Raw genomic sequence first — 25,620 nt, 5'->3', positions numbered from 1 at the left:
CAACATCAGACAGAAAGACTATCCCAACTACCTCACTAATAGTAACCATTCCTATGAAAATCAGATATATTGCTGGATAAGATTAATGATGATGAGATGAGGTGATTAAACGTTTTACTTTTACAACTACCAATTAATTATATTCTTTGCGACCAAGAAGTTTTCTTAGATTATTTTGTCTATGAAAACTTTTTGGTTTTATTATATATTATGATTATATAAATGCAAATAACCGGTAATGAAAAACAAAGAATCTCAGTTAGAGTAAACGTATATTAGGAGATTGTAGCATGTCACAATTAAATTTAATACTTGATTTAATTCTTGAATTGAACATGCAAGCTTAATAGATTGCGAATATAACTATAATTATAACCTCTCCTATATAATACAATTTGGGTATGATGAAAAATAAGAAGGATAAGAATATTCAGAAGTACAATAATAATATAAATATTTTAATTTTTCAATATTTTTTTAATTCTTTTGTCAATGTTTATTCTGGTGATTGAAAAATTTACCCTCAATTGAACAAAACTTGGAGAAACTTTTTACTTCTCTGTTTTATGTGCTTTGCAAAAATTTCAAGGAACACAACATCTCAGTTCCCAAGATTGGTGGCACATGAATTATGTTAAATATGGTTAAAATTTCATACGGCACCAATATCTATGGATAGACATCTATCATGACCACTTGTCATCAAGTGGCACATTTGCCTACAATTACTTTAAAAATGTTTAAAAACGAAAATTCCTACTTATAAATTAGGTTGCGGCGGTGGCCCAATATTGCGCATGCATTATCATTACATAGTATAAAACAAAGTCTTATGATAGAAATGTATGCTTAGATCTTTAAAATTACACAACGGATTTTGATGCAGTTTTTTTAATAGATAGCTTGATTCAAGAGGAAGGTTTATGTGTATAATACGTGGACAATATAATAGAGAAACACTGATAATTTTAGAGGTTTCTAAAGTGATGTCATAAATAAACACATTTCGCGGTTGCATTGCAAACACTGGCTGAACGCTGAACGAAATAGATCAAAATAATGTAAATAATAATGCCATAATACACAAGTATCGGAAAATATTTGTATACCTAAATGTTTCATGAACTTTCTCTGGTTCCTTCTCCAACTCTGCGAATTGTTCCATAATTTCTATCATATATTCTAAACCAAGATGACAGTTCTGAAGCAACACCCACAATCCCTACAATGAAAATAAACGATAATCCATTTTATTAAAAGACCGAAGTCATTAGACTAAATCAACTAAAGAACTTGCAATATGTCAATGAACGGACAATTACTAATAAATTTATGACTATATGTATTATAAAATTACAGTACCTCTTTCAGAGCTCTATCAATAAGTTTTCTTGCGTGGACCTCTTGACCTTGTCCCATAGATATAGAGGAACACAAACACTCAAGTCGTTTCGCAGTTTGCTCAATAGATGGTGTTGGATCGGATCCCATGGCGAGGAACCCGATAAGTGGGACCAGTGGTCGTGATTCCATGACCATTTGCTGTATTTATATGTATATATTATATGTATAACAAACGGATATATAGCAATTAAGCAACGAGAAAAAAATAAATTAGAATTTACCTCATAATTAACAATAACTGCTTCAGAAAACTTCGCCCCCATTGAATTTATCACATATTTCCTGGAAATTATTAAATTAACTTACAAAATATTTCATATCTCGAACTGAAATGGGAACGAAAAATGGATGAAGCTGTCTTACAGACTCTGCGCCAATGCTCGATCAGGACACCACGACCGCACAACTAAAAGTTTTCTGAAAACATCTAGACTGTTGTATCCATCTGGTAAAGGTTCATCTTCGGGAGCTTCTTTGTCAAACCTTTACAAATATAAAAATTCAATTAAATGTTAAAGTTACGGTCAACATAATAATGCTAAAGCTCTAAATCGTGAAACGAAAAAGCATTTTATTAAAAACGAAAATTTTTGTACGAAATAGATCGTTTCAAAACAGAGCGAACTAAATAGATGAAGCAATTTCAGCACACGATAAACTCATGAGCCTAAACTTTAATTTAACACATTACCACGACTAATGAGCCATTATTTTAAAAGGACCTTTTAAATTATTTCAACCATCTACGTAGTCGGTTTTCTATAGCAATGTTTTTATTTCAACAAACTTACCAGTTCTTCCAACCCTTTTCGTTATTTGTGACTTGGTCGAGTATATTTGTAAATTGTCTTAAGCCGGAAAGTTGTACCAAATTAAGCCAAGACATATCAGTTACCCATTTGAATGGTTTGGGAGGACAAGCATTTAAATCTAACGCAGCACCTCCTGCATATACATTCATATATAATATTACTTTAAGTTATATTTTATCAAACGTACAAATGCTTGCACTAAAATAAACTTATACGCGCCTTTTATAAATGTTTGAAATTCATCATAAGATACGTATTCTCTTTGAATGTCGATCTTTAATGTTAGTAGTAGAGTAAATAGGTACTTGTGCTTTTCATAGAAACCTCGACTTATGTACTTCCACACGTCGTATGTCTGAGCGGAAAAAAATACCAGTTTTAATTACTAATAAATTATATACAACACGAAAAAAGATACATACATATTTTTTCTCACACAAAATTACTTAATCAGTCAACAAACACGAATATTGTTATTAAAAGTTTGTACATAAGGATATATGATTTATACTTTATGTACCGAAACCTTCCCATCAATATATAAGTTATACTATGGAAAAATTATGGTTTTGTATCTTTAATGGAGTGGGACGTAAAGTTCGTGAAAATAAAAAAGTCAACGTACCAAATACTCAATGATGAACGCAATCCTTTTAAATGTAATAGGACTCTGTGGCGACCGTTCCATGGAAATATCGAATCTTTCTAAGAATTGCGCCAAAGAGGTCTGGTACATGTTGCACACGAGCGACATGTTGCAAATCAAGAAATATAAGACCGAACCGCGAGTGGCCACCGGGCGAAACTCTTCACGTGCAATGTTAATTTTCTGTTCGGTTTCTTTGGCACCATCTAGCTTCTCTCTGACCTAACATGAAATTTTATTTGATTTACATATTGATAGACGATATATTATATTATAATATTTAGCTAAAATGATAATTTTCAATAGTCATGGAGCTAAATATCTGAATTGATGGACATTTTACAATGTTGTCTAATATTAGGCAATTATATTACAATTACCAATGCTTGTTGAATTTCTATTAACACTGATAAAGATTATTTTTGCATATCTATATTATAAAAAACATTTTTCATTACAAGAAGGATTATTTATTACAAAAAGCATAGTCCGTTTGTTGGTATCCATATACCATCTATATTTTCGCAATGATTCATATCCACTGGAATATTCGGCATGTCTTGGATTGCTACTTTTGCAATTAATAAGTAATTCACGAGCGTTTACACAGTATTACATATTATAATTCAAAATTATGATTGGATCTATTTATGTTTCAGTGAATTCTACGCGTTTTGTGTAGTCAACTACACAAATTTACTTTTTTCCAAGCATTAAGCGGAGGTAGTTTTACTCAAAAATACTAAATTTCTTCATAAAAAGTTTCTTATAATATAGCCAGTCATAAATCTACAAAGCCATACCTCTGTCGCAGTAGCCTTAGTAATATTCAGAACTTGAATAAGTGACACATCTTCTACAAGAGAGCCTTGTATTGTAGTCAGTTTGTGCAACAGATTTTCTTCTAGTTCCTGCATTTTACGACGATTGGCTGTTACGTCCATTATCAACTGAGTTCGTTCCGCTTCCATCTCCGCTTTCTCCGTCAAGATGACACGACCTAATAGCTGATCTTCGAGACCTAAACAAGAAAATATTTTATAATATGCGTGGTCTAAGCTGATTGGGTTGAAGTTAGTTACAAATGGCATAAACAGTTTTTAATTTTAGAAGCCGAGATGTCCCCTTGGTTAGAACGCATACATTTTAACCGATGATTTCGGGTTCAAACCCAGGCAGGCACCACTGAAATTTCATGTGCTAATAAAAAAAGGAAAAGTTTTTAATGTCAGGACCGTAGTTCATCAGTGACTTAAACAAAAACCTAAACTAAAACTATCAGTAATTAAGAATAGATGTTATTACACATCTACTCGTATATCATTGATTGATCAAAACGAAAGGCTTCAAATAATCTATTGAATATTGTACCTTGCATAGTGACCGTAAAGTCAATTATAGAAGTTCTAGCAGATATTTCCGGCGTGTAGGCAGGGTTGGGGAGCTTCGTCGTTATATAGATTTTGTGACCCGCAGTCACATCTATTTCTTTATCCCCTAATTTTACCTACCAACACAATTAAATATAGTTTAAGCACTATAAATACTGAAATAGCTTAAAAAAATTAAGATGTTCTTACTTTATACGAAGAACCGATTTTGATGTAATTCTTTTCCAAAATATTATCTAAAGCTGGATCGAGTTCCTCGGCTACGTCTTCAATCAACATTGGTCTACCAAGAGATACACAATCTTCTACATGGTTTCTGAAAGTTCAATATACTTTATCAGTTCAAGAAAATTACCTTTTCAGATTTAAATACTTTAATTTAATATTTCCAAGATACTCACCTAAAATATTTATGGTTGAGAGTAGTAACGATAAGATCGTTAAATTTCTCCATATTCTTTATCCAATTCTTCCCTTGAGTCTGAGGGTCAATTAGCAACGGGAAACGAGACGCTTTAGTTACAATAATTCCATTTTGTACCGACAACTCATCAGTTGGTAACCCGCATAAGTTCCAATCACCAACCTGATTGAAATTACTTTATTAACTTTTCTCCTATTTAATCTACAGATTTACAATAACATCTGTATAATTTTTATCTTAAACTAATTTATGATTCATGAATTACTAAATACTAAAAAGCTCAGTTATAATTTTTTTCTCTATTTGTATAACCTGTTTTTTCTTTTTAAAATAGAAGTAAAAACACATATTGAAAATAAAAAAATTAAAACATGCAATTTCATTAAAGTACTTTTTCTCAATGTAAAAAAATTGCCCATATGTTGTATTTGGGGGACCGGCGTCAAGTCCGCTAGAAAACTCTAAAAAATCACTGAGATTTATTTATCTAACCACTGTACTCCATCCCACCATTTATTTTACTTTTGACGTAAGGACGTCTATGAAATTCCAAAATTAATGACTCATCATGACATGATTCCTCAAAATAGATCTTCACTCACGATGGCGCGCCCCTCTACGTTAAATTAACATCGACTAGTTAGTATCGCTGGTGCTTACAAGGTGATGTATGTATTTCAAGTAGCGTGTCAAACGCCAATGTCAATGCTAATCAAGTCAAAACTAGAGCTCAGATTAGCTGAATAGTAATGACAGATATAAAAAATCAAGTATTCTATTTTTTCGCTTTTCTTTTCACCCGTGTCATCGAGACTAAGCAAAATCATGCTTCACATTTGTTTTTTTTTACTATTTTATAAAACTAAACAAATATAAATATAATAACTGCCGTACCCCTGCACGAAATTATTATTTGGAACACTTTCTGAAAGCACCCGTAAAAGAATTTCATTTATTTAAATATATATAGCGGATATATGTTATCGACTAAAAAATCATATTTTTTTAACGACCTTTAATCGGGTCTATTATTATATGAAGACGAAAAACACTGTCAAAACTATCAACTGCTATTATTTTAAAGGACTGACATTTTTTCTTAGGCCACTGCTATATTCTAGGTTCTCGGAGGTCTCTTAGATTATTTTCACCAATGTTCGAGCACTGATACCTAATTCTATGCAACATAGTTTTTAACTTGCGTCACTACTGTAAGATGTACAACATTATGATTTTCCCTTTGCAAAATCATTACGAAACCGCAAGACATACTTTCTTCACTGCCCTGTTGCATTTCACAAGTATGAAGATTATTGGGAAGATCAATAAACCTTCATTTTATATTAAATCGGCTAATATAAAAAATTGAATTAATAACGCATTGGGACAGCACTAATTGATTAAAACTCGAGATGTCAAAAGTAAATAATGGATTGGAGGAGCAGGCGTAGTCTTTTCGCTAATGAAATCATGTATAACGGCAAACAAAAAAATTGAAGTTTGTTTTATTATCTTACCGTAGCAGCATCCGTTAATTGATCAGTGATGCTTAAATTTATAGAAACAGGTATTTTTCTTCGCAATAGCTCGTGCAGCCAATTCTGAATTAACAGTATTCTGAACTCTTGATTAAATGGTCCCGTGTAGGATAAAAATCTGAAATAAATTCAATTGTACAATCCAAGCATAAACTTTTTATTACTTATATTAAATGATGAAGGAGTATATGGAACATACCCAGTGAGGAGCAGTATATCACCAACAAGTCGCTCTATCTCAGATTTGAAGAGAGCTGATTGCTCCGTCCAGCGAACTCGTTCACCGCTCAGACCGTTAATGAGCGCAGTGGCCGCGTCCATCTTCTGTTGGCATTTTGCCGCGTCGTCTAACACCGCCTGCTTCAACGACATCGCCTCTTCAAACTGACGCTGGACTTCACCAAGTTCTCGCTATAATGAGAGATGACGTGAGATTTACTTAAGAATATACGGTTAAAACTTAATAAAAAATATATTTAATCAACTAGCTAGATATTATTCAATTTACGTTTTGGATCAGTATTTAGTACAGCACCATGATCTAGAAAGAATGGGCGCGAAACAAATGCAAAAAAATATCTTTAATCTGATATCTAACCTCTTTTGCCTGTAATAATGCTTCAGCCGATTCGAGTTCCCTCTTAGCAGCTTGATATTTGCCCTGCATCACAGCTAGATTAGCTTTCAATGGTAATACATCCTTGTTCACTGCGTAAAATTGGGCCATCGCAATAGTCCATGAAATCAAACCAGCGACATTACCGCAAGCAATCTTAGCTGCCTCGAATGTATATTGACTGAAAAATATTATCTAATTCATTAAAACCCTTTCTTGATTTAGGATTATTTATTAAAACAATTCTTTGTTTAAATTAAATTAAATTCATACCTGAAACTAAAATAAGGCTGCAATAAATCCACCATTTCGGCATTAATTTCATCCTTAGGATAAAACTTTAAATTGTTCAAAAATCTTGCATCCGCCATGACCTACACAATTGGTTAATTAATCAATTAGCTCCTATTTTTTTTATTTAAAGGCGTACTTCATATTGTGAAACAATGTTTTTATAGCTTGACAGCTTACTTTCAGTGACTCGGCCCAAGATGCAGTCAGGAACTGTTTTTCTGGATCAGGTCTAATTGGATCAATACGTTTTCTAAATAGCAGTATTACGGCGTCCATGATCAGCGTAATAAGATACGGTGGCTTGCCCAATTTTCGTACGGTTGCTATATCTGCTGCGTTTATAGTCTAAAATGTGAGAAAATAGACATTAATACAACTGGGTACATAAAAAAATTGTCTAGATATCTGTAAGCTTATGAGTTGTAATTTGACTTACCCTTTAACTTAATTTTACATTTACCATACAAAAAAAAACTATGATAATATTTTTGACCTTATATTAATTATAATAGTTTAAATTTAATAGTCTAATATGGTGTAAATAAAGAGTACCTGTAATGCTGCTTCGGCAGCGTCCAAAGCTGGTTTAGCAGCAGCAAGTTTTTCTTCAGCAACGGCAGTCTCAGCGGCAATCACACTCACAAGTTTCACGGCACGGTCTTTAACAGCCAAAACCTCTGCCTTAACTACTTCAGCTGCAGCTGCCGATTCTGCTACTGCAGCCAAAACCTAGTCAAATATTCATTAAGTTAAATTCAAAACTATCGTCTATGATCCCAATACAATACGACCGAAAAATAGTTTAATTTTTCAATTAATTTATAAACTCATATTCTGATGTGCTATTAGTTACTGGTTATTACCCTAAAAATAATTAATGGAGATATTGAAACAGCAGCATGTAATGAGATAAATTCAAGAGTTGTAATAAACAATATTTTACCTCTTCTGCTTTAGCTGTTGCTTCCTTTATTTCCAATTCTTTTACCTCAAGCTCTTTTTTAAGTACATCGACACTTGCCGCAGCTTCTACCAGTTTGTCTAATCCCGTTGTCATTCTATTAAATTACAGTATAATAATTAATTTGACCTATTTTTAATTGGAAAGATATTTTAAGTTTATAGAGATCAAATAACAAACCTCCTTGCCAGTTCAGCTATTTGCATGTGCTTCTCCTTATATAACACCTTATACCCTTCGAGAAAAGATAGATAGGATTTGGGGGTAACATGAGTTTGTCGCCTAAACCTTTCATAGTACATCGAGCATGTATCAGCCACGTTATCTTGCACCATGCCCATTATCTCTATCAGCTGTTGTTTTGTTTCATTTGAGCATACCACCTTGAATACAAAGACAGATTTTATAAAACAAGGCTTCATTCTTACGCGATACAAATTTATCAACAAAATATAATCTTTATAATGTCATTATTTATGGACGGCAGAACCCTAAAGTCTGTAATATAATAGCAATAATCGCTAAGTTCATTTAAAATATTAAAAAAATCACTGACATTAAAATCCCACAGGAAATGGTGAGCGACTTCAATTAATGCCTCTCTTGGCCATTTCTGAAACCAATCCATCGTTGATCCCGAAATGAGCCCAGGGAATTTCATAGCCCTGCTTCGGAATTTTTCGCCGACCTTTATAAAATAAATTTATTGTTTATCAGTTGCTATGGTACAGTAATACTCAGAAAACAGTTCAAAAACTTTATATAACCGGCGAGAAACACAAGACAACATGAAGATTTGCCCTCGACCGCATTATAAAGTATTCATACAATACATCCGGTACTGGTATTCTCTTTGGAGCGTATTTCTTCATGATTGGCGTCAACTCGTTAAGTATCTCATCTATAAATAGCACATAATTATGAATTTTCTAAAAATGAACAATTTGTATTTTTTCTAAGTTTATTGCAAACTATTAATAATAATTATGTGAATAAAAATGATTAGATATATCACCATAATAATACATTATGTACAACATACATATAAGATGTTTTCTTTCAGATCTTTTTTTTCTAAACACGGAACTATAGTATTTTAATATATGTATATGTACAAACTTATGATAAAAAGAGAAAGCTTTAAACCGAGATGATTTAATTATCAATATCAGTCAATATTCATACCCATTTCATCCTTAGGGAAAAGGTTAGCAATTTCACCCGAACTCAGGATATTGTTCAAAAATTCGAGAAATTGTTCATCTTTAATATCGTTGTCCGTAAATATGAACGAGACACCTTGTCCCTGGAGCCCGGCCATCCGGTACAAAATTTTTATATCGTCCATGAAATTGTTGACATTGTATGCTCTTGATTAGAAACAATAAAATATAGTTACTACAGGCATATTTCGTATGACTTAAAACGAAATTAAGATAACAAATTATTTGAGAAGTATTGAAAAGCATAATATAATGCAGAATACCTTGTTAATGTTATTTGATAAAATGAAAAGTTGGCAATAAATGTAGCCAACTTTGTTAAACTTTGTTTACCAGAACCGCCAACTCCAACGAGTAAGGCGTTTCCACTGAAATAAAAAGAAAATCAGGTAAAGCTATAAAAAAATATATATATGTGATTATAAAAGTAAAGTATAAGTACCGTGCTGTATTGATAATTCTCGATATGATAAACAGGTGGACCATCGCATCAAGGAAGAAAACCAAATCTAAATGAGCTCCTCTGATTGCGTCATTGAACTGTTCTTGGAATTGACCTAGTTTCATTAAAACGAAATCCCACCTATTTTGTAAAAAAATAAGCTTACTTATTTTCTGTTCATTTGTGTCACATTAAATCAACAATAACAGCAAATATATTCCGAATTATTCGTGTGACCAAATTAATATTTATTTTTATTTGTAATATATTCATAGTAAACTAACGAAGGAAGTTCTTCATATATTTTAGGAGCGTCAGTACTAAAATCTTCTTCTTCATCCCCAGTTGGATCGACTGGTTCACGTAAGAAATTAACGAAGTACGTCTCTTCTTCAGGGAACTCGCTGACCAAATCCGGCAATTCTTGGGTGGCAGTCTTCCAAAAATTGGCAACAAACCAATCTTTGTCATCAAATGTCGTAAATCTATTTTCCATTGGACAAGCAATTTTTATAATTATAATTGGTATCTGATTTTACATTATAGATATATAAAAGTAAAAAAGGAATAAATACAAACATCCCAAACAGAGTATCTAAGTTTTCTTACGATTAGTATATTTTTCTTAATAATAATAGTAAAAGATTACATCTTCACACATTAAAATTATATTTCAATAAAATATTACCTGTCTGATATTACTCTTAAGCATTCGTGAAACCATAATTTTAGGCCAGTTTTGATAGATTGCAACTCATCTCGCTTAATAGTGAGTATACCTTCCCAAATTCTGGACAGATCCCGGAGATTGAACACATAGTGAAACTTCGCTGGCGTTGGTAACATTTTTACCTACAACGATAGAACCGTACATGCGTTACTATTATAAGAATATATTTTCATCACTTTACTTCACCGTATTTTACTTACCTTTGTCTGTTGCCACATTACACGAGTAACAGGTACTAATCTCGGCATAAAATCTACAATCTTCTTATCAAATCGCGTCTTGCAAAAGTAACCAGCACTTATAGTTTCTGTTAAAAATTACACATTAAATTAAAAGAGAATTATTTATTCATGAAAGAACTGTTTAGACGATAAGCACTCACCAAAGATTTTATCCATGGAAACATTACTTGGGAGTGTGCAGTTAAATATATTAAACTGGCGTTTTAATCGAGGAGGGATATCATTTCGTCCACCCCCTGTAACAAAGTTAAATTTGATTCAGACTTGAATATTCAAGCTCAACCTACTTTTAAAAGGACTATAAAGAAGGATTGGTAAATAAAAGGCATAAATAGAAAGAACTTGTACTTAATATAATTTTATTAGTTCCTTGGATTATTTACTGATCAGAATTATATAATACTGAAGGCACCTCTGTAAATTTAAATTTCGACTCACCAGGATGAATCATTGCCCCAAACATTTGTATATCCGCAATTATTATAAATTCTCCGGGTTTATCCAGTGAGTAGAAACCTCCACATTCCATCATTTGACGCACTATTTCGTTTGTTACCTATAATATATTCATTTTTTTTAACGAAATATCAATTCGAAATACTAATCAATATCTTCATTCCCAAATGCTTTTATTAAAGCTGATTAAGAGACAAAAGTAAAGTAACAATAAAATCCCTAACTACTTTTTATTTATCGCATGCTTTGAAAATATAAACATATATTTTGGACAACAAAACTACGGCTAACTCGTGATAAAAAATAAATCATTTAAAAAGGGAATATTAATAAATAATTAAAATTATCTTAATAATATATATATTAGTACCTGGTCACCCCATTCGTTGACGACAGGCATATTAATATCGTCTACAAAAACTGTCATCGATCTTCCACCAGGTGGACCATAAGTCATGCCTACTCTTTTTTCAACATAGGACTCTATAATTCTCTAGTTAACATAAATAAATAATTAACCATCCGAAACACAAAAGAAGAGAATATGCTAGTGAGGACATTAGAATACTCTCGACATCTGGATACCAGAAACACAAACAACTTGTACAATTTAAGTATATAGAAATAATTGGAACAAGCTGGGATTGATGGTTAGGCGATTCGAATAAACACCAACAACAAGATCCAGCATTTAAATTACAACACTCAAAACATAAAATAACGGAACAAAATAATTGGTTCAAAATTCGGAAAATTCACTCAAACGTTATATATTTTATAAAATACTGAATCTGTTGCTCCTGACGCTTAAAAATTAATATTATTACATTTTCACGACTAAGCAAAAATACTTGAATTTACCTGAAACATATTTGGAGTGGTGGCTGATGAGAAATTTATCATCTTAAATAATTTAACTTCATTATCATACTTAGCCATGTAACTCTTGAGCATTACAGTTTTGGCAGTTCCTTGTTCACCAATCAATAAAACTGCCTTATTTTGTTTAGCAATTGTATCGATTAAGAATGATATACAAACATTATCAACGTTAGGCACTAGAATAGAAGCATACTCTGGTACGCTGTCTGACGGATAAATAAAATCTTCAACGCTTTCAGACCTAAAATATTTTTTTATTTGTATGTCTTAAACAAATTACTAGCTTATACTGTTTTTATTTATACTTACGTTTATTTGTTAAATTTTAATTATGCATTGTTATTATGGGATAACTCACCAGTGTTGCCAGACGCCGACCTCATTGACCATATACTCGAATGGCATGACCCATTCTTTAGAACGTGCTCCGGGCCAATCCATACGAACTGGTAGTTTCGTCATAAATTCCGCCATACGATAGCGAGCATCCAGCTCTAGAACTGTTCCCAGGGACCACATCATCGCGAATACAAACAATCGTTCTAAATGTCGGTCCGTATGCAGTTCTAGTATAAAAAACATCTTATGGAATTAAATATATCTTAAAATTAATTATTAATATTTATTATCCAACAAAAGAAACCAAGAAAAGACTAGAAAAGAAAGAGAAACTAGAAAAAAAAGACTAAAAGAAAAGATTTGAGCAAAAGTAAAACATTTAAATCATATAATGACTTACTGCCGCCAGGAATTTCAATTTGCAATAAGCCCATTAGGACGTCAATGCATTGTCTGAAAAGTAAATCAGCTATACTACTAATGTATTAAATATTTTGTCACAAGTCCATACGGACAGGGAAAATTAAAATATAACACAAGAGATGTGTCAAGTAGAACTATGCATACCTGATGTAAATAGCTTCTAGTAGCTTCATTTTAGCCGGCAGTTTTTGTTGTACGAAGGAGTGAACGTCATCGTATACCTTATTAAAAGCGACTCTAAAACAATCGGCCTCTTTTTGTGGTCTAGTTTTTAGCCACCCCTGAGAAATAAACATTTTCGACTGGTGATCCAACTCATTATTTATTTTATAGAATTTATATTTTGATCACTAATATTGAAAAATCAGAAAAGTTTTTTACTGCCCAATTTTAATCAACCAAAATATCTCTACACATTAGAATCTTGACTTAACATTCCTTCAACTATATCTACACTCTCAGTAGTAGCTTCACTCACTTCCAAGATTGGTTGCCACTTAAGCACAGAAGAGGATAAGAAAACCATGCCCATACGACTGACGGTAGCAGGCGAAGCGTTGTCCACATTGTCCGGCTCAAATACCAGCTTACTATTCTGTGCCATTGAAATACGATCACCATTTGCCAGTGTCAAGGTCTTATTATCATCTAACACTGAATTTAAATTTTCAATCCATACTGCATCGACTGGGCCATCTGTTGAATTAGTTGCTTTTTTTAATTACACACAGGAAAATTTGTATTTCGAAATGTCTTATCATTTTAAATTTTCTATTAATTTGTAAAATTTTCCGAATATATCCGAAAAAAAAAAAACACTTTAAATACAGTATTCTATACTATATATATATATATATATATATATATATATATATATATATATATATATATATATATATATATATATATATATATATATATATATATATATATATATATATATATATATACTATTTGTTGTTGATTTGTCTATGTTATTTTTAAATAGCTTCCTCCTTACTGATTTTTACATCTGCAGTTTATAAGTACAAATTTGTCATTTTCGTAATTTTTAAAAAATTCGAATTGTATGATGTAGTCAAATGTGCTGTTAAATAAAAAACATGGCGGGCAATTTTAATTATGTTTTATTTCACTAAAAACAACATTTGTTAACAAATTTCTGCTACGATGGTGGACTTTAACGGACTGTCAACCTAAAAGGGCCACGCATAAGACTAAAGGATATATGTGATTTGCAAGTCACAGTACAGATCTCGTTACATCACCAACATATTTTAACTTGAGGTTTCTACTGAAGATTATTCAACAGAAAAACTCTTACTTTTTACCAGCCCTAACTTGAGTATTGCACTCCACGCAAGTTTCTTGATCTAAGATTTCATAAATCAATTTCACTAATAAAAAAAATATTTTAAAAACTTTATACAAAACATATTATCTTACCTAAAACGATCCAAGTTGTGTCTGATTTCTTAACTTTCAATGCTCTCCGCCACAATGTAGAAAATATACCATCAGTCCAATCATTAGTCGCTACATCTAACCGACCGAACATTTGTGGAGCTGTAATGGCCTAAAAAAAGAAAAGCGTATTTAAGCTTATTACATAAAAATGGAATCTAAAGGAAAATAGTTTGAACAACTAACTTTAGGGTTCATTCTCATTTCTTTATGAGGTCTTCCAACTTCTGTCAAAGCAGACATCAATGTATGAATACATGTAGTCTTCCCGGATCCAGTTGGACCCATCGTCATAAGTCCGTGTCGTACTAGCGACGTTTCATACAATTGAATAATCTTTAAGTTCCATTCCGGATGATTTACTAGGCCGGTTCGATCAGCGACCACGCCAATAGCACGTTGCATCTCCCTAAAAACTTACTATTTTTGAATAGTTCTTTATTTAAGACCATTTTTACTATACATAAACTTACTTATGTGACGTTTGACTTAGCTTAATTCCGGGGAACAAATCTTCAATTAGGGATACGAATAAGGGTTCGTCTTCGTCCACAAGTTTTGATACATTCATTTCTCTATAAATATATTGTATTATAAATAATAAACAAAATAAGTTTTATTTTAATTTTAAATAATAAAATAAGATCATTTATATTTTATAAAGAACTAATAGTGTTAATTACTTCAACACTCTCATCATTATGTTTTCTTCCGTACTGTCTGGATTTGCCCGTTTCTGCGAGCCCATGGTCCTCAAAACGGACAAAATATTACGAAGTCCAAAATCGTAATGTACTTGTTTTGATAACTGTTCTTCGCAGAGTTTATACAGTGTAAAAAACTTACGAGCTGTAAGTAAAGTGCAAACGTTATAGAGACTATATATATATATACAAATTTAACTAAATTATTTGCCATATATTAGTTACCCAATAAAATATTATCCTTAAAACCGCAACTGGCCAATTTCACCCTGATAATAATCTGCCTATCTGGTACCATCATGGCCACGGATCGAAATTGAATCTTCAAATTTTCTGGTAATTCCTGTCGACCAGCATAACCGGGATTCATTGTGATAATGAAGGCAAACTCTGGATTTAAGCTCACCGTATCGCCATCGCTGAATAGAAAATAATGTACAGAATAAATATATTACAAAACAACGAGATATTTAATATAATTCATATAGCTATACCTGAAAATAAAGAAATCTTTCTTTTGCCTTCGTGCTGTGAGGCAAATATAAATCTGCTGTGCTGCTACAGACAACACAGGTAATTCAATTCGGTTAAACTCATCGAAACATCCCCATGTACCAGATTGCGCTAGGCCTTTGTAGATGCGGCCCAATCCTGTAACAAAAGTTTGATATGACATTATTACCAAGACTGATATTATTACATCTTATAAAAACACTAAGGCCTCAAAGAGGTATCTTATAAATAAAAAGACTTAGGGCGATCTCATATTTTACTACATGTTTGTTGATTCATAATCTTGTTTCACCATCAAGTATGATTTGGATCAAATACAAATACTAAGTTGCTTTCCTAAAAATCCTAGCGATTTTTATCCGTTACTTCGTTTCAGATACTTATTGTAACAAAAACACTCAAGATAAATTTAATCATTGAATAAACACATTTTTGATTGGTTAAAAAAAAAACAAGATTTAATAATGTTTGTTTTTATTATAAACTAAGCAAATTATGCGCGACCTACCTCTAAAGTCCATCTGATCGGAGCAGTTAAATACTATGACTAATTTCCCTAATGTTCTCGCCATGTCCTTGGTTGTCTCAGTCTTGCCGGTACCAGCTGGTCCAGCGGGGGCTCCCCCCATACTCATACCTATCGCTTGGGATAATGTGATATAGCAACGATCCGTCAATGGGGTGATTACTAAACGTTCCGTTATACCCAAGTACTCGTTCTGTTAGTATACAGAAAATAAAGTTATTCGCTTGATCAATGCAGCTTATGTATAGAAATAAATTTTAGAGAATGATCATTAAAAGTAAGAACAGGTGGTAAGTAATTTATAAAAAAGTTTAGCTACCATACTTTTGTCAGTTTTATGGATTTTTATATAAATTTATACAACTGCCAACCACTGTACAAAATATTACCTAAGCCGTATAAACACATATAATCATTACGTATGAGCTACAATCAACAGTTAAAGTAAAAGTAAAGTATAGTACTTAAATTAGTTAGTTAAAGTAAAGTATATTGCCTACGTAAATATTTAACTATACACCAAATAGTACCTGGTAAACAAAATCTACGTCGGTAATAGATACAATACAATCATCCGTGTCTTCAAAATAATAGAAGCGAGCTTGCTTCTGCCATTCGAAATCTGTTGGAGTTTTTATTCTCATCCTCACTAGGTCGTCGAAGATATCTCTAAAATAATCGATGAAAAAATAGCAAGTCAGTTTGAATTTGTTCATTCCATATTGATATCAGTTTCAGCTAATCATTAACAACCTGTAAATTTCCCACTGCTGGGCTAAGGCCATAAGGGAGAGGCCCTTTGAGGGGAAGGTTTGGAGCATATTCCACCACGCTGATCCAATGCGGAATACACATGTGGCAGAATTTTGTTGAAATTAGACACATGCAGGTTTCCTCACGATGTTTTCCTTCACCGCCGAGCAGATGAATTATAAACACAAATTAAGCACATGAAAATTTAGTGATGCTTGCATGGGTTTGAACTCGAAATCATCGTTAATTTCAGTTAATTGTTCCTGAGATATATAAGAAACATGCAAAAAAAAGTCTGGTAAACATTTTATATTTGTGTGATTTTGTATCAAAAATAAACTAAATACTTAAAATATTAAATCTATTATAAAATATTTTCTACATATTCCGATACTCATTTCCATGAGTGAGTATGATTTATCTGGCATAATAAGCTAATCAATATTAAAATTATCCCACTGAGATCACAATTTAGCCAGAAGGGCATTATTGTAAAATATATATTTTTTTTACTTCACCTCTGATGCACGTGAATCGTAATCATAGTTTCTACTCTGGTTCGATCAAGAGGCACCAAATCTTTCACTGTTTGATCGATTAACCCATTCAACAAATCCAAATTCTTTTGGTTTGTAAGTCTCATTATAAATCGATCCACTCTCGCTTTCTTCAAGGCGTATTCTGCATCACTCGTCCACAGTATTTGCATTCCTAACAGACTTGCCTTAAACGACCATTAAAAAGTAATTATTCAGCACATCAAATGTAGCGTTCAAAGGCACAAACGAAAGCAAACCTGTCCGGGGAAGTTCCAAAATCCAACTAAAAATTCAAAATCTGGATCTCCCGCCATCGTCTGAGCAATACTAGCGATAATATTTCTGACAGTATCTTTCATTGTGTCCAGTAAAGTGTTCAGCCATATCTATAAATATTTTTAAAGTTCATTTGTAAGACGATAAAAATATACGGTGCAGCAGTATTGATTCGTCAGTTTTTTTTTTTTTTTTTATTAAATGCCAGCAGTTATAATGATGGTGTAGTTTCTCGTAATAGTGTTCTATATTCGTCATTGTGGATCGAAATTCACATTAATATGTCAATCTTAACTGTCTATACATATATTAATAAAGCTTTAACGGTATGTACATGAATACATAATTAGTAAGATTAATCGTGGCGGATATTATAATCGATAGAAGGAGTGTATACAATAATATTTGTCTGTCTGTACGCATTATATGCGTACAGTGATATAGTCAGATCATATAGAAAATACTTAAAACTTTTTAAACTATAATGTTTTATGATTTATTTGTAATCAACAACGATACAGAAATTAAATGGACAGTTTTGATGTATTACGACGTATAAACCTATTGGAGATAAATAAATTTGGTAGTTTTTAAGTGAATAATATATATATACTACGCAAATTATTCTGGTATGACCTTTTTCTTTGAACAAATCAAGAAAATGTGTTTGTTTAAACTCAATACTATAATGATGATGCATGATGTAACCTTTAGATTTTGACAATATATAAATAAAATTTTTGAACACACCTCAACTCCTCCAACGCAAGTAACGGGGCGATCCAAAGGAATACATTCTCCATTATCAGAGTTCATATTTATAATACGATCTTTGTCATCAAAGTCAACTGTGTACATAGCATCGAAAATACTTGGTAAATGTGGCTGGAAAATTATTAAACCATTAGAAAAATATTTTTGGAGAAAGCCGTTCAGCAAACATCATCATAAGTCCCTAAACGCACCTGGATGGAATGGGGATTGGATGCTTGTCCAAGAATTTCTAGAAGCACCGGATCCGAGACGAAGAAAAATCTCGGAAAGATGAGCCGTTTTGTCTCCAAATACCCAGTGAGTGATTTTTGACAAGCTTCCAGCTGCTCTATTAGATGAGGCAGTAGTTGTTTCAGAGTATCATCGGACACGCACGTTTCCACACAATTTACAATATCGCGTGCGCGATACATGATCTTTACGTATGTTTTATCTATTGTCTAATAAAGAAAAATTAATATAATAGAAAGTATTACAATTATAATCAAACAAAATAAAGCACCGGAATCTTAACTGTACTATCTTACCCCAAATCGCTTTGCTTCAGCGGGTAATTGTTTAGCAATATCTCCGCCTACGAACACGGCTTCCAAATACATCCACAAATTCTGCACTTGAAGCCATTTCTCCAAAATGTCTGTGGTGCCAACTAATTTATTTATCCATAGCAATATATCTCTCTTGAAAGGAGCATTGTACCTTGAAAATGGAAAAACTATGAGTAATTCTAATTTTATGTTAACACCTTAAGAATATATAATATATATATATTAGAAAAAAAAAACATTTAGTTTCTCCGTCAATATTCGTAAAAAATACAGTCACCTATTTGACGCTAATGAATTCAAAATCATCAACGAATCTTCCAGCATTGTTATAATGTCTAACGTCTCTTGAGGTTTAATTAGCAGTTCTCCGCGATTTTTAAACGGAGCAAATGTAAGGTCTACAACTGCCCAATCTGCTATAATTTGTTTCAATTTTGCTTCTATGTCTTTTTCTTTTACTGCACTGATGCAGATATCCTATAAACGTGAAAGTTGTAATTTTAAGCTTTTGAGAATCATTCTGTATGATTTTCATTTAATATATGACCTAAAATATTTGAATTAAAGAACGAAAATTGAATCCAGATATGTCTATGTTAGAATCTCGGTTTATGGGTATAATATTAATTTCGATCACTAAGCTAGAAGTGTAAAAAAGTATTTTAAAATTACTTCAACGTCTTCTTTGTTCTTTAGTAAAGGAGCTTCCATGACATTAGCTAGAGTAAATGTTTCAGATTCCACATCCAGGACGCAGTCTGAAAAAGTGGTTGAAATTGTATTGAGTGATTTCTTTCTCGAAAAATAATACATAAAACAACATTTTTACAAACTCATTAATTTCTCTAATCTCTTCCAATGTCGATCCTTCATGGATTTATCCGCCATCAATTCCAACAAAGGACAAGTTTGGTTAAAGTCGTCGATTTTATTTTTCAAATCTATAAACGCCGGCCAGTCTTTCATTCCTCGTGGCAACTTGCGACATCTAAATATTAAGTTTTTAATTAAAAAGTTTAACTTTTTAACGATTGCTAAAAACTCTACTTTATTTTGTTAACAATAACGTCAGAGTTTATATGCTTTTACTTTATAGAGCATTTTTTTATGAAATAAACTCTTGCTTAGTCTTGTCTTACCTCAGATCGAATTCTGCTAATTGCGCTACTATTTGTTCGATATCAATGGCCACCCATGGAGTTTCGAAGTAACCGTCAATAGAGTTCATTACGGCCAAATAAAGACTATATCTGTAACAATATATATTGCATATTATAATAAAGACGTTATATACCTATATTATAAATTTATTAATTGAACAGCATCAAAATAAAATTACGAACAGTTTGCTGAGTAAATTAAATTCCTTCTTCTTCTGATGAAGTATGGGATAATCTTTAACTTCCATACCGAATAACTTTTCACCGTTGGAATACATTTCGAATCGACGCCACAACTCATCAAATCTTGATTGGAACATAATAACTCTGAAATTTAAGAATTATTAATACCCATTCTAACTGATTATTACGTTGAAATAATAAAACAAGTGAGATAGGTAGATCATATTTATATGTGATTAAGCTGTACAAAAATGTACCTATCACTGGCCTCTCGCGCCGTAAGTCCAGGCGTCATCGGTCCAAACGCATCGTAATCAGCATCGAATTTGAGCACATCATTATTAAAAGCTGAAACACCATCAGTCAGTTCCTTTTGAAGAGGTCCTTGCATATCAACTATCCTTTGTTGGACTTGTGCAGCCTGTATAATTATACATTATATGACCGTCATATTATTTTAACGGACTACGATGTACCTTATCTAAGTAATTAATGTATATAGAATAGTGCTAATTATAGTCTAGAGAAGACTCGTTTGTAACGGACTCATACGGTAATGGAATAAATAAAATAAAAATAGCCCGAATATAGCAATCATTTGTTATACATATTACTAAAAAACTTGTCATTAAAAGTATAAATGCCAAATTAAAACACCTTAAACCTAAGGCGTGAATTTTAATATTTTACAAGTTAAGTTTAGTTATCGTTCTTTAACTGTCTTTAACAAGTAACCCTACTTGGAAGACTGTAATGCTATTTATTTATATTTATGTGTTTGTAAAATATGAAACAGTATATATGACTACTAAGTACTGTCCCACATTATACAAACCCATTCATTTAAAGAATAATTTAATCTCCTGACTAATTTTGTAAGTCTGAAAAAAAATTGTTTGTTTTTTATACTTTCACATAAAAAATACTCAAACAATCATTATTAAATTTGCCTAAAAGTTGTACATGTACAGAGAATGACATTCGTCTACCTAGAACATAATATCCACACACGCGAATAAGTTTCGGGTGAAAACTCACCGTTGTTAACATGTTTTGGAAGGCATATCGCAATCCATATACCATGTCAGCGTCTTCTTTCGGTATATCGACATTGAATTGACTAAAAGTTCCGTAACTCTCTTCGATTAAATCTAATTCCACGTCCATTCTGAAATTCATTGCCACAATACCAAGTGTGTCAAATTGACAGTTTGATATTTATCAATAGCTTATGACGAATGATTTTATTTGAATATTCATATCACAACAACATAACTATTCAATGATAAAACTCATATAGCTGAAAGCTAAATACTTCTAGACTAGGTACTTATAACAAAATAAGCAATTAAAATATACAATTTATAAAATCTACCCAATAAATTCCTCGCGAATCATTTCCAAGCACAGCATTGCTACTCTGACATCGTCCAAGTCTTTAATCTTTTTGCTCATGGTCTTCATGCGGTCTTTTATAAATTGCATCAATTTAAGCACCCTCTCTTTATAAGCGTGACTCAGTAATTTACCCAGGATTCTTTTCCATTCCACGGACTCAATATGTAAGGCCAATTTAATTTTATCTAAAAGAAAATTCAATATCAAATTTCGGCTACTGCTTTCAAAAGATATTTTGTTATTAAATTTACGGTACCCATGTCTATCTGTATAGATCCTATAATATGCCTTTCAGGTAAATTTAGAACTTCCTCTGTTTGGTTTTCGTATTTCTTGAACATATCTCGTATAATGACATTCAAAGGATTGGTATCGACAAAATCTTGAACTTTTTGCACCCTGTTTTCATCCCATAAGTGAGAAAATCTAGTGTATCCCTAAAATAAAAAGTTAAATTAAATAGAATAACAATACCAAAAAACCTTTTTTAGATAAATATGTATATTTTATTAATTATACATAAGACAATAATGGTACATACTGTTAACAATTTCTCAATATCTGGCTTAAACATGTACATCATTCCCTGTAACGCCATGACCGCCCTAACAATATCCTTGTGTTCTGAGACCATTCGAAAGTAATTTCTAATTCCGATTATATTTGAACCAGACCTGGAGCCAACTAAAAACATGTCATAATATACCATGTCATACAATTTTTTTTTCAACCATGTAAAAGTGAACAAACATCATTTTGCGTATGATAAAACGATATCATATCATAAAGATATTTAAAATATAACAATGACCAATTAACACAACAGAATATTATTAAAGAATAACAGAGAAAACATCCGTTAGTCTTACCACTAACGCTTCTCGTAGCCGTAAGGGAATTTGCATTCATCCTCTCCTTCTTAATTTGATCTTGCTGACCCCACATAAACACGCTACGATGTATGTCCATTATACAATTTAACACAACCTAAATGATGCAAAGAAATATATTACACATAATATGATCTATATACTTAATCTCTATACTAGAGTACCTCATGTTAGAATACCTGTGAGAAAGCAGACTGGATTTCTTCTAAGGACGGCTTAATCAATATTTTTGGAATTTCCAAAAACATCATCGTCAACATGAGTGGATTCAATTTCTTTTGCTCTTCGGGATCAGTAGTCATTGTTAGAAAACTGTTATTTAAAAAAAATAGGAATTTAACCGACTGTAACACAAATGCAATAACTGATTTAAAAAAAAAAAAACATTTAGTTTGGGAGTGTTTTATTTCTAAGGAGACTTCCATTAGTCCTTAGTTTATGAGAAAAATATGTTTGTTTTTATATTAGGAGTTTGTACGCCCATCTAAGCGCGCTACTTAATCGAGACCGCAGATTTATTGAACAGAAACATTGTTTTATCACACGTAGCGGTAATTTTTTCTTTTTAGTTACATGGGACTATTTTCCTAGTATTATTACATCTCAAAATATAATTCTATGCGTTTAAATTATCTTAACATCGGGAAAATATATCAAGTAATAAGAACAATATTACGTACCATACAAAATGTTCATTTACCAAATACAAAAACTCAAAATACGAAATGGAAACAAAATATATATGAAGCATACATAAAAAAAAACAGAAGATATTGAAAGTTATGTTGACTTTATGATTTATAATTCACAAATATCTGTTAACAAAAAGCTATAGAGCCCCCTCCCCGAGACATTTTAAGGTACTCAATTATGTAATTTTAGTTTAATCTAAATTTATCCTAGTTTCTGTGGATATGTTAACAAAGACAGACAGAAACTGGATGTATCAAGTTATTCACAATGTTATCAATTACCTGGACACTGATGCTCTTTTCCTCAATAAATCTAAGCTCTGTCTTGTACATTTTATCAGAGATTCTAAACACTTCGTAGCGAAATATGCAAACAGTTCGTTACACTCGTTAATCGCAGGTGTAGTATCAAATCGATCCGGATTCTCAATTTCCATGAAAGCTACGTAGAGAATGTAAATTTAAAATAACGAATCCAATTATAATTATTGTAAATAATTGATCTATTTTTCTATTAAACTAAAATGAGCTAGAACTTGTGTGTAAAATGTGTCTCGTGTGTTTAATATAAATAGTAAGCGATGATTAGCAAAAAAATAATACCAGCATCTTCAGGAAACACTCTTGTGGCTGAAGTGACTTGCTTTAAAGCTTTATCTATATCCAACCTAAAATACACAGATAATAAAAATTCGTATTCTATTAACATTAAATCCAAGCAATAAAAAGATTTTTATTGTTTTGGACGTTTCAGAAAAAACGCTTTCGCTTTTATCTTATACATTTTATATATATATACATCGACCAATAACATTTTATGTTCGAGGGAACAAACAGTAAGTACTCACCAATTATCTTTCAGATCACGAATCTGCTGAGAAGGAACACTGTTCAAAAATTTATTTATAAGTTCTATTACAGCGATTTCAGCATTCCAAGACTTTTGCTGCAAATCCAGTGCTGCAAAAATTCGTACATTTACGTAGTGAAGTACTTTATAAAAGTCAATTGAAATTAGTATTTAACGTACCTATTTCATCTCGCCTTATGAGATTATCTTCATAAAATGCGTTCGGATCAACAGCTTTATTCGGAAGATACACTAATAAAGTTTTTGTTATCGATTGCAATATAGCATCGATACGAGCTTCTTTGATGTCCACTACCTAATAAAAGTTAATAAAGGCGACATTTATTTTTCATCGCTGTACTGGTACAAATGTTCGTATAGCTAATCATCAACAATTCAAGTAACGTAAGTAAATTTGTGGATACCATAAAAGAATTATTTCAATTTTAACCAAAATAAACTATTTAATCAAAAAATATGTGACTTCATAATAAATATACCTCTTTAACAAAAAGATCCACTTCATCTAATACGCGTTCAATATTTTCACAATATGAAACGATTTCTAAGGATGTCCAAGTTATGATGGACAAGCCTGGTTGAAACGCACTATCCATCTTGATCAATTGGGCACGTAATAAAGGAAGATAAAGTTTCGGCATACTTCTGCAATTGTTCGTTTTACAAAGTTATGTTTTAGCAAAAAAAATATTCCTACGCTTAATATATATTAGGTATTTTTACAACCGCTTTAAAAATTCAGTAAGCTCCTCTAGTAGCTGTACTTCTAGCTGTCAACAACAGCGTAACATGGAAAAAGATCCCAAGGTCTAAGTTCATTTGCCTCAAAACTTTTCACAATTAGTTTTTAAGAACAATAAAAAAATAGTCAGGTGCGTTTAAAGTAAAAGGTGCCTTAATCATTGTATGACTTCGTATATAAATTAAATGTAAAGTTATTGTGAGTTACAGCTATTTTTATTTAAAATCATATTATTCAAAAATTCTACCTGTATATTCTTGTTTGGAATATAATAACTTAATGGAATTATTTTTTTGTTTGTGTGCAGAATCACCACTAGATTGGCATTTCGTTTGCACATATTATACCAGGTATATTTAAACTAAGATTATATCGTAGACGATAGTCGCACATTTCAAACCATGTATGTGAATTAGAATTGAAATTTAAAGATTATAAGCCATTCCTGATATTACCAGTTTTGAAAACCTTGTGATTAAAGATTTTATTATAAATAATTAACCTTCTAATCTGATCATTACGATCCACCAAATATTTAATCCGTTCATAGTCTGCAAATATCTTCTCTTTACAGAAAGCAACAATTTGAGCTGTGTCGGGAACACCTTAAAATTTCTTAATAGTTTAAAGTAAAGTCACTGGCCAAAAAAATGACAAATTAATCCAGATTATCAAGCATTAAATGTAAAAGAGAGTTAAGTAGCTACTGTTAGGCTAAGGTATTATTATTATTTTTGAAGTGAAGGACTTACTTCACCTCGCTG

At 31.9% G+C, this 25,620-nt stretch overlaps 1 protein-coding gene across 1 annotated transcript in view; it reads right to left on the bottom strand.

The window, feature by feature from the left end:
• LOC125070129 (dynein axonemal heavy chain 8) overlaps window positions 1–25,620 on the bottom strand; it is a 36,398-nt gene that overhangs the window by 4,373 nt on the left and 6,405 nt on the right. Inside the window, exons 17-82 of the mRNA XM_047679873.1 lie at window positions 25,359–25,461; window positions 24,594–24,759; window positions 24,274–24,409; window positions 24,092–24,203; window positions 23,847–23,911; window positions 23,526–23,685; window positions 22,731–22,863; window positions 22,534–22,648; window positions 22,203–22,345; window positions 21,918–22,098; window positions 21,639–21,846; window positions 21,302–21,431; window positions 20,521–20,684; window positions 20,264–20,407; window positions 20,060–20,170; window positions 19,754–19,908; window positions 19,593–19,678; window positions 19,198–19,397; window positions 18,900–19,071; window positions 18,564–18,812; window positions 18,349–18,483; window positions 17,580–17,708; window positions 17,302–17,507; window positions 16,561–16,699; window positions 16,013–16,223; window positions 15,486–15,642; window positions 15,217–15,410; window positions 14,971–15,136; window positions 14,761–14,862; window positions 14,474–14,696; window positions 14,270–14,399; window positions 13,302–13,519; window positions 12,968–13,104; window positions 12,801–12,853; window positions 12,420–12,627; window positions 12,041–12,302; window positions 11,550–11,672; window positions 11,162–11,279; window positions 10,864–10,959; window positions 10,682–10,788; window positions 10,440–10,603; window positions 10,036–10,236; window positions 9,752–9,892; window positions 9,573–9,677; window positions 9,272–9,456; window positions 8,854–8,987; window positions 8,643–8,774; window positions 8,267–8,469; window positions 8,069–8,183; window positions 7,678–7,854; window positions 7,303–7,470; window positions 7,105–7,205; window positions 6,814–7,012; window positions 6,415–6,626; window positions 6,195–6,333; window positions 4,655–4,839; window positions 4,443–4,569; window positions 4,234–4,369; window positions 3,666–3,883; window positions 2,842–3,084; window positions 2,436–2,571; window positions 2,196–2,349; window positions 1,768–1,887; window positions 1,626–1,686; window positions 1,363–1,542; window positions 1,110–1,222 (exon numbers count right to left, since the gene is read on the bottom strand). Coding sequence (XP_047535829.1) covers window positions 1,110–1,222; window positions 1,363–1,542; window positions 1,626–1,686; window positions 1,768–1,887; window positions 2,196–2,349; window positions 2,436–2,571; window positions 2,842–3,084; window positions 3,666–3,883; window positions 4,234–4,369; window positions 4,443–4,569; window positions 4,655–4,839; window positions 6,195–6,333; window positions 6,415–6,626; window positions 6,814–7,012; window positions 7,105–7,205; window positions 7,303–7,470; window positions 7,678–7,854; window positions 8,069–8,183; window positions 8,267–8,469; window positions 8,643–8,774; window positions 8,854–8,987; window positions 9,272–9,456; window positions 9,573–9,677; window positions 9,752–9,892; window positions 10,036–10,236; window positions 10,440–10,603; window positions 10,682–10,788; window positions 10,864–10,959; window positions 11,162–11,279; window positions 11,550–11,672; window positions 12,041–12,302; window positions 12,420–12,627; window positions 12,801–12,853; window positions 12,968–13,104; window positions 13,302–13,519; window positions 14,270–14,399; window positions 14,474–14,696; window positions 14,761–14,862; window positions 14,971–15,136; window positions 15,217–15,410; window positions 15,486–15,642; window positions 16,013–16,223; window positions 16,561–16,699; window positions 17,302–17,507; window positions 17,580–17,708; window positions 18,349–18,483; window positions 18,564–18,812; window positions 18,900–19,071; window positions 19,198–19,397; window positions 19,593–19,678; window positions 19,754–19,908; window positions 20,060–20,170; window positions 20,264–20,407; window positions 20,521–20,684; window positions 21,302–21,431; window positions 21,639–21,846; window positions 21,918–22,098; window positions 22,203–22,345; window positions 22,534–22,648; window positions 22,731–22,863; window positions 23,526–23,685; window positions 23,847–23,911; window positions 24,092–24,203; window positions 24,274–24,409; window positions 24,594–24,759; window positions 25,359–25,461 — 10,096 coding nt within the window. The remainder of the gene's footprint in view (window positions 1–1,109; window positions 1,223–1,362; window positions 1,543–1,625; window positions 1,687–1,767; window positions 1,888–2,195; window positions 2,350–2,435; window positions 2,572–2,841; window positions 3,085–3,665; window positions 3,884–4,233; window positions 4,370–4,442; window positions 4,570–4,654; window positions 4,840–6,194; window positions 6,334–6,414; window positions 6,627–6,813; window positions 7,013–7,104; window positions 7,206–7,302; window positions 7,471–7,677; window positions 7,855–8,068; window positions 8,184–8,266; window positions 8,470–8,642; window positions 8,775–8,853; window positions 8,988–9,271; window positions 9,457–9,572; window positions 9,678–9,751; window positions 9,893–10,035; window positions 10,237–10,439; window positions 10,604–10,681; window positions 10,789–10,863; window positions 10,960–11,161; window positions 11,280–11,549; window positions 11,673–12,040; window positions 12,303–12,419; window positions 12,628–12,800; window positions 12,854–12,967; window positions 13,105–13,301; window positions 13,520–14,269; window positions 14,400–14,473; window positions 14,697–14,760; window positions 14,863–14,970; window positions 15,137–15,216; window positions 15,411–15,485; window positions 15,643–16,012; window positions 16,224–16,560; window positions 16,700–17,301; window positions 17,508–17,579; window positions 17,709–18,348; window positions 18,484–18,563; window positions 18,813–18,899; window positions 19,072–19,197; window positions 19,398–19,592; window positions 19,679–19,753; window positions 19,909–20,059; window positions 20,171–20,263; window positions 20,408–20,520; window positions 20,685–21,301; window positions 21,432–21,638; window positions 21,847–21,917; window positions 22,099–22,202; window positions 22,346–22,533; window positions 22,649–22,730; window positions 22,864–23,525; window positions 23,686–23,846; window positions 23,912–24,091; window positions 24,204–24,273; window positions 24,410–24,593; window positions 24,760–25,358; window positions 25,462–25,620) is intronic.

This window comes from Vanessa atalanta, chromosome 1 (assembly GCF_905147765.1).
Source record: "Vanessa atalanta chromosome 1, ilVanAtal1.2, whole genome shotgun sequence".
Classification (NCBI taxonomy): domain Eukaryota; kingdom Metazoa; phylum Arthropoda; class Insecta; order Lepidoptera; family Nymphalidae; genus Vanessa; species Vanessa atalanta.
Note: the sequence above shows the minus strand (reverse complement) of the source record. Positions and strands in the feature narration are given on the sequence as shown.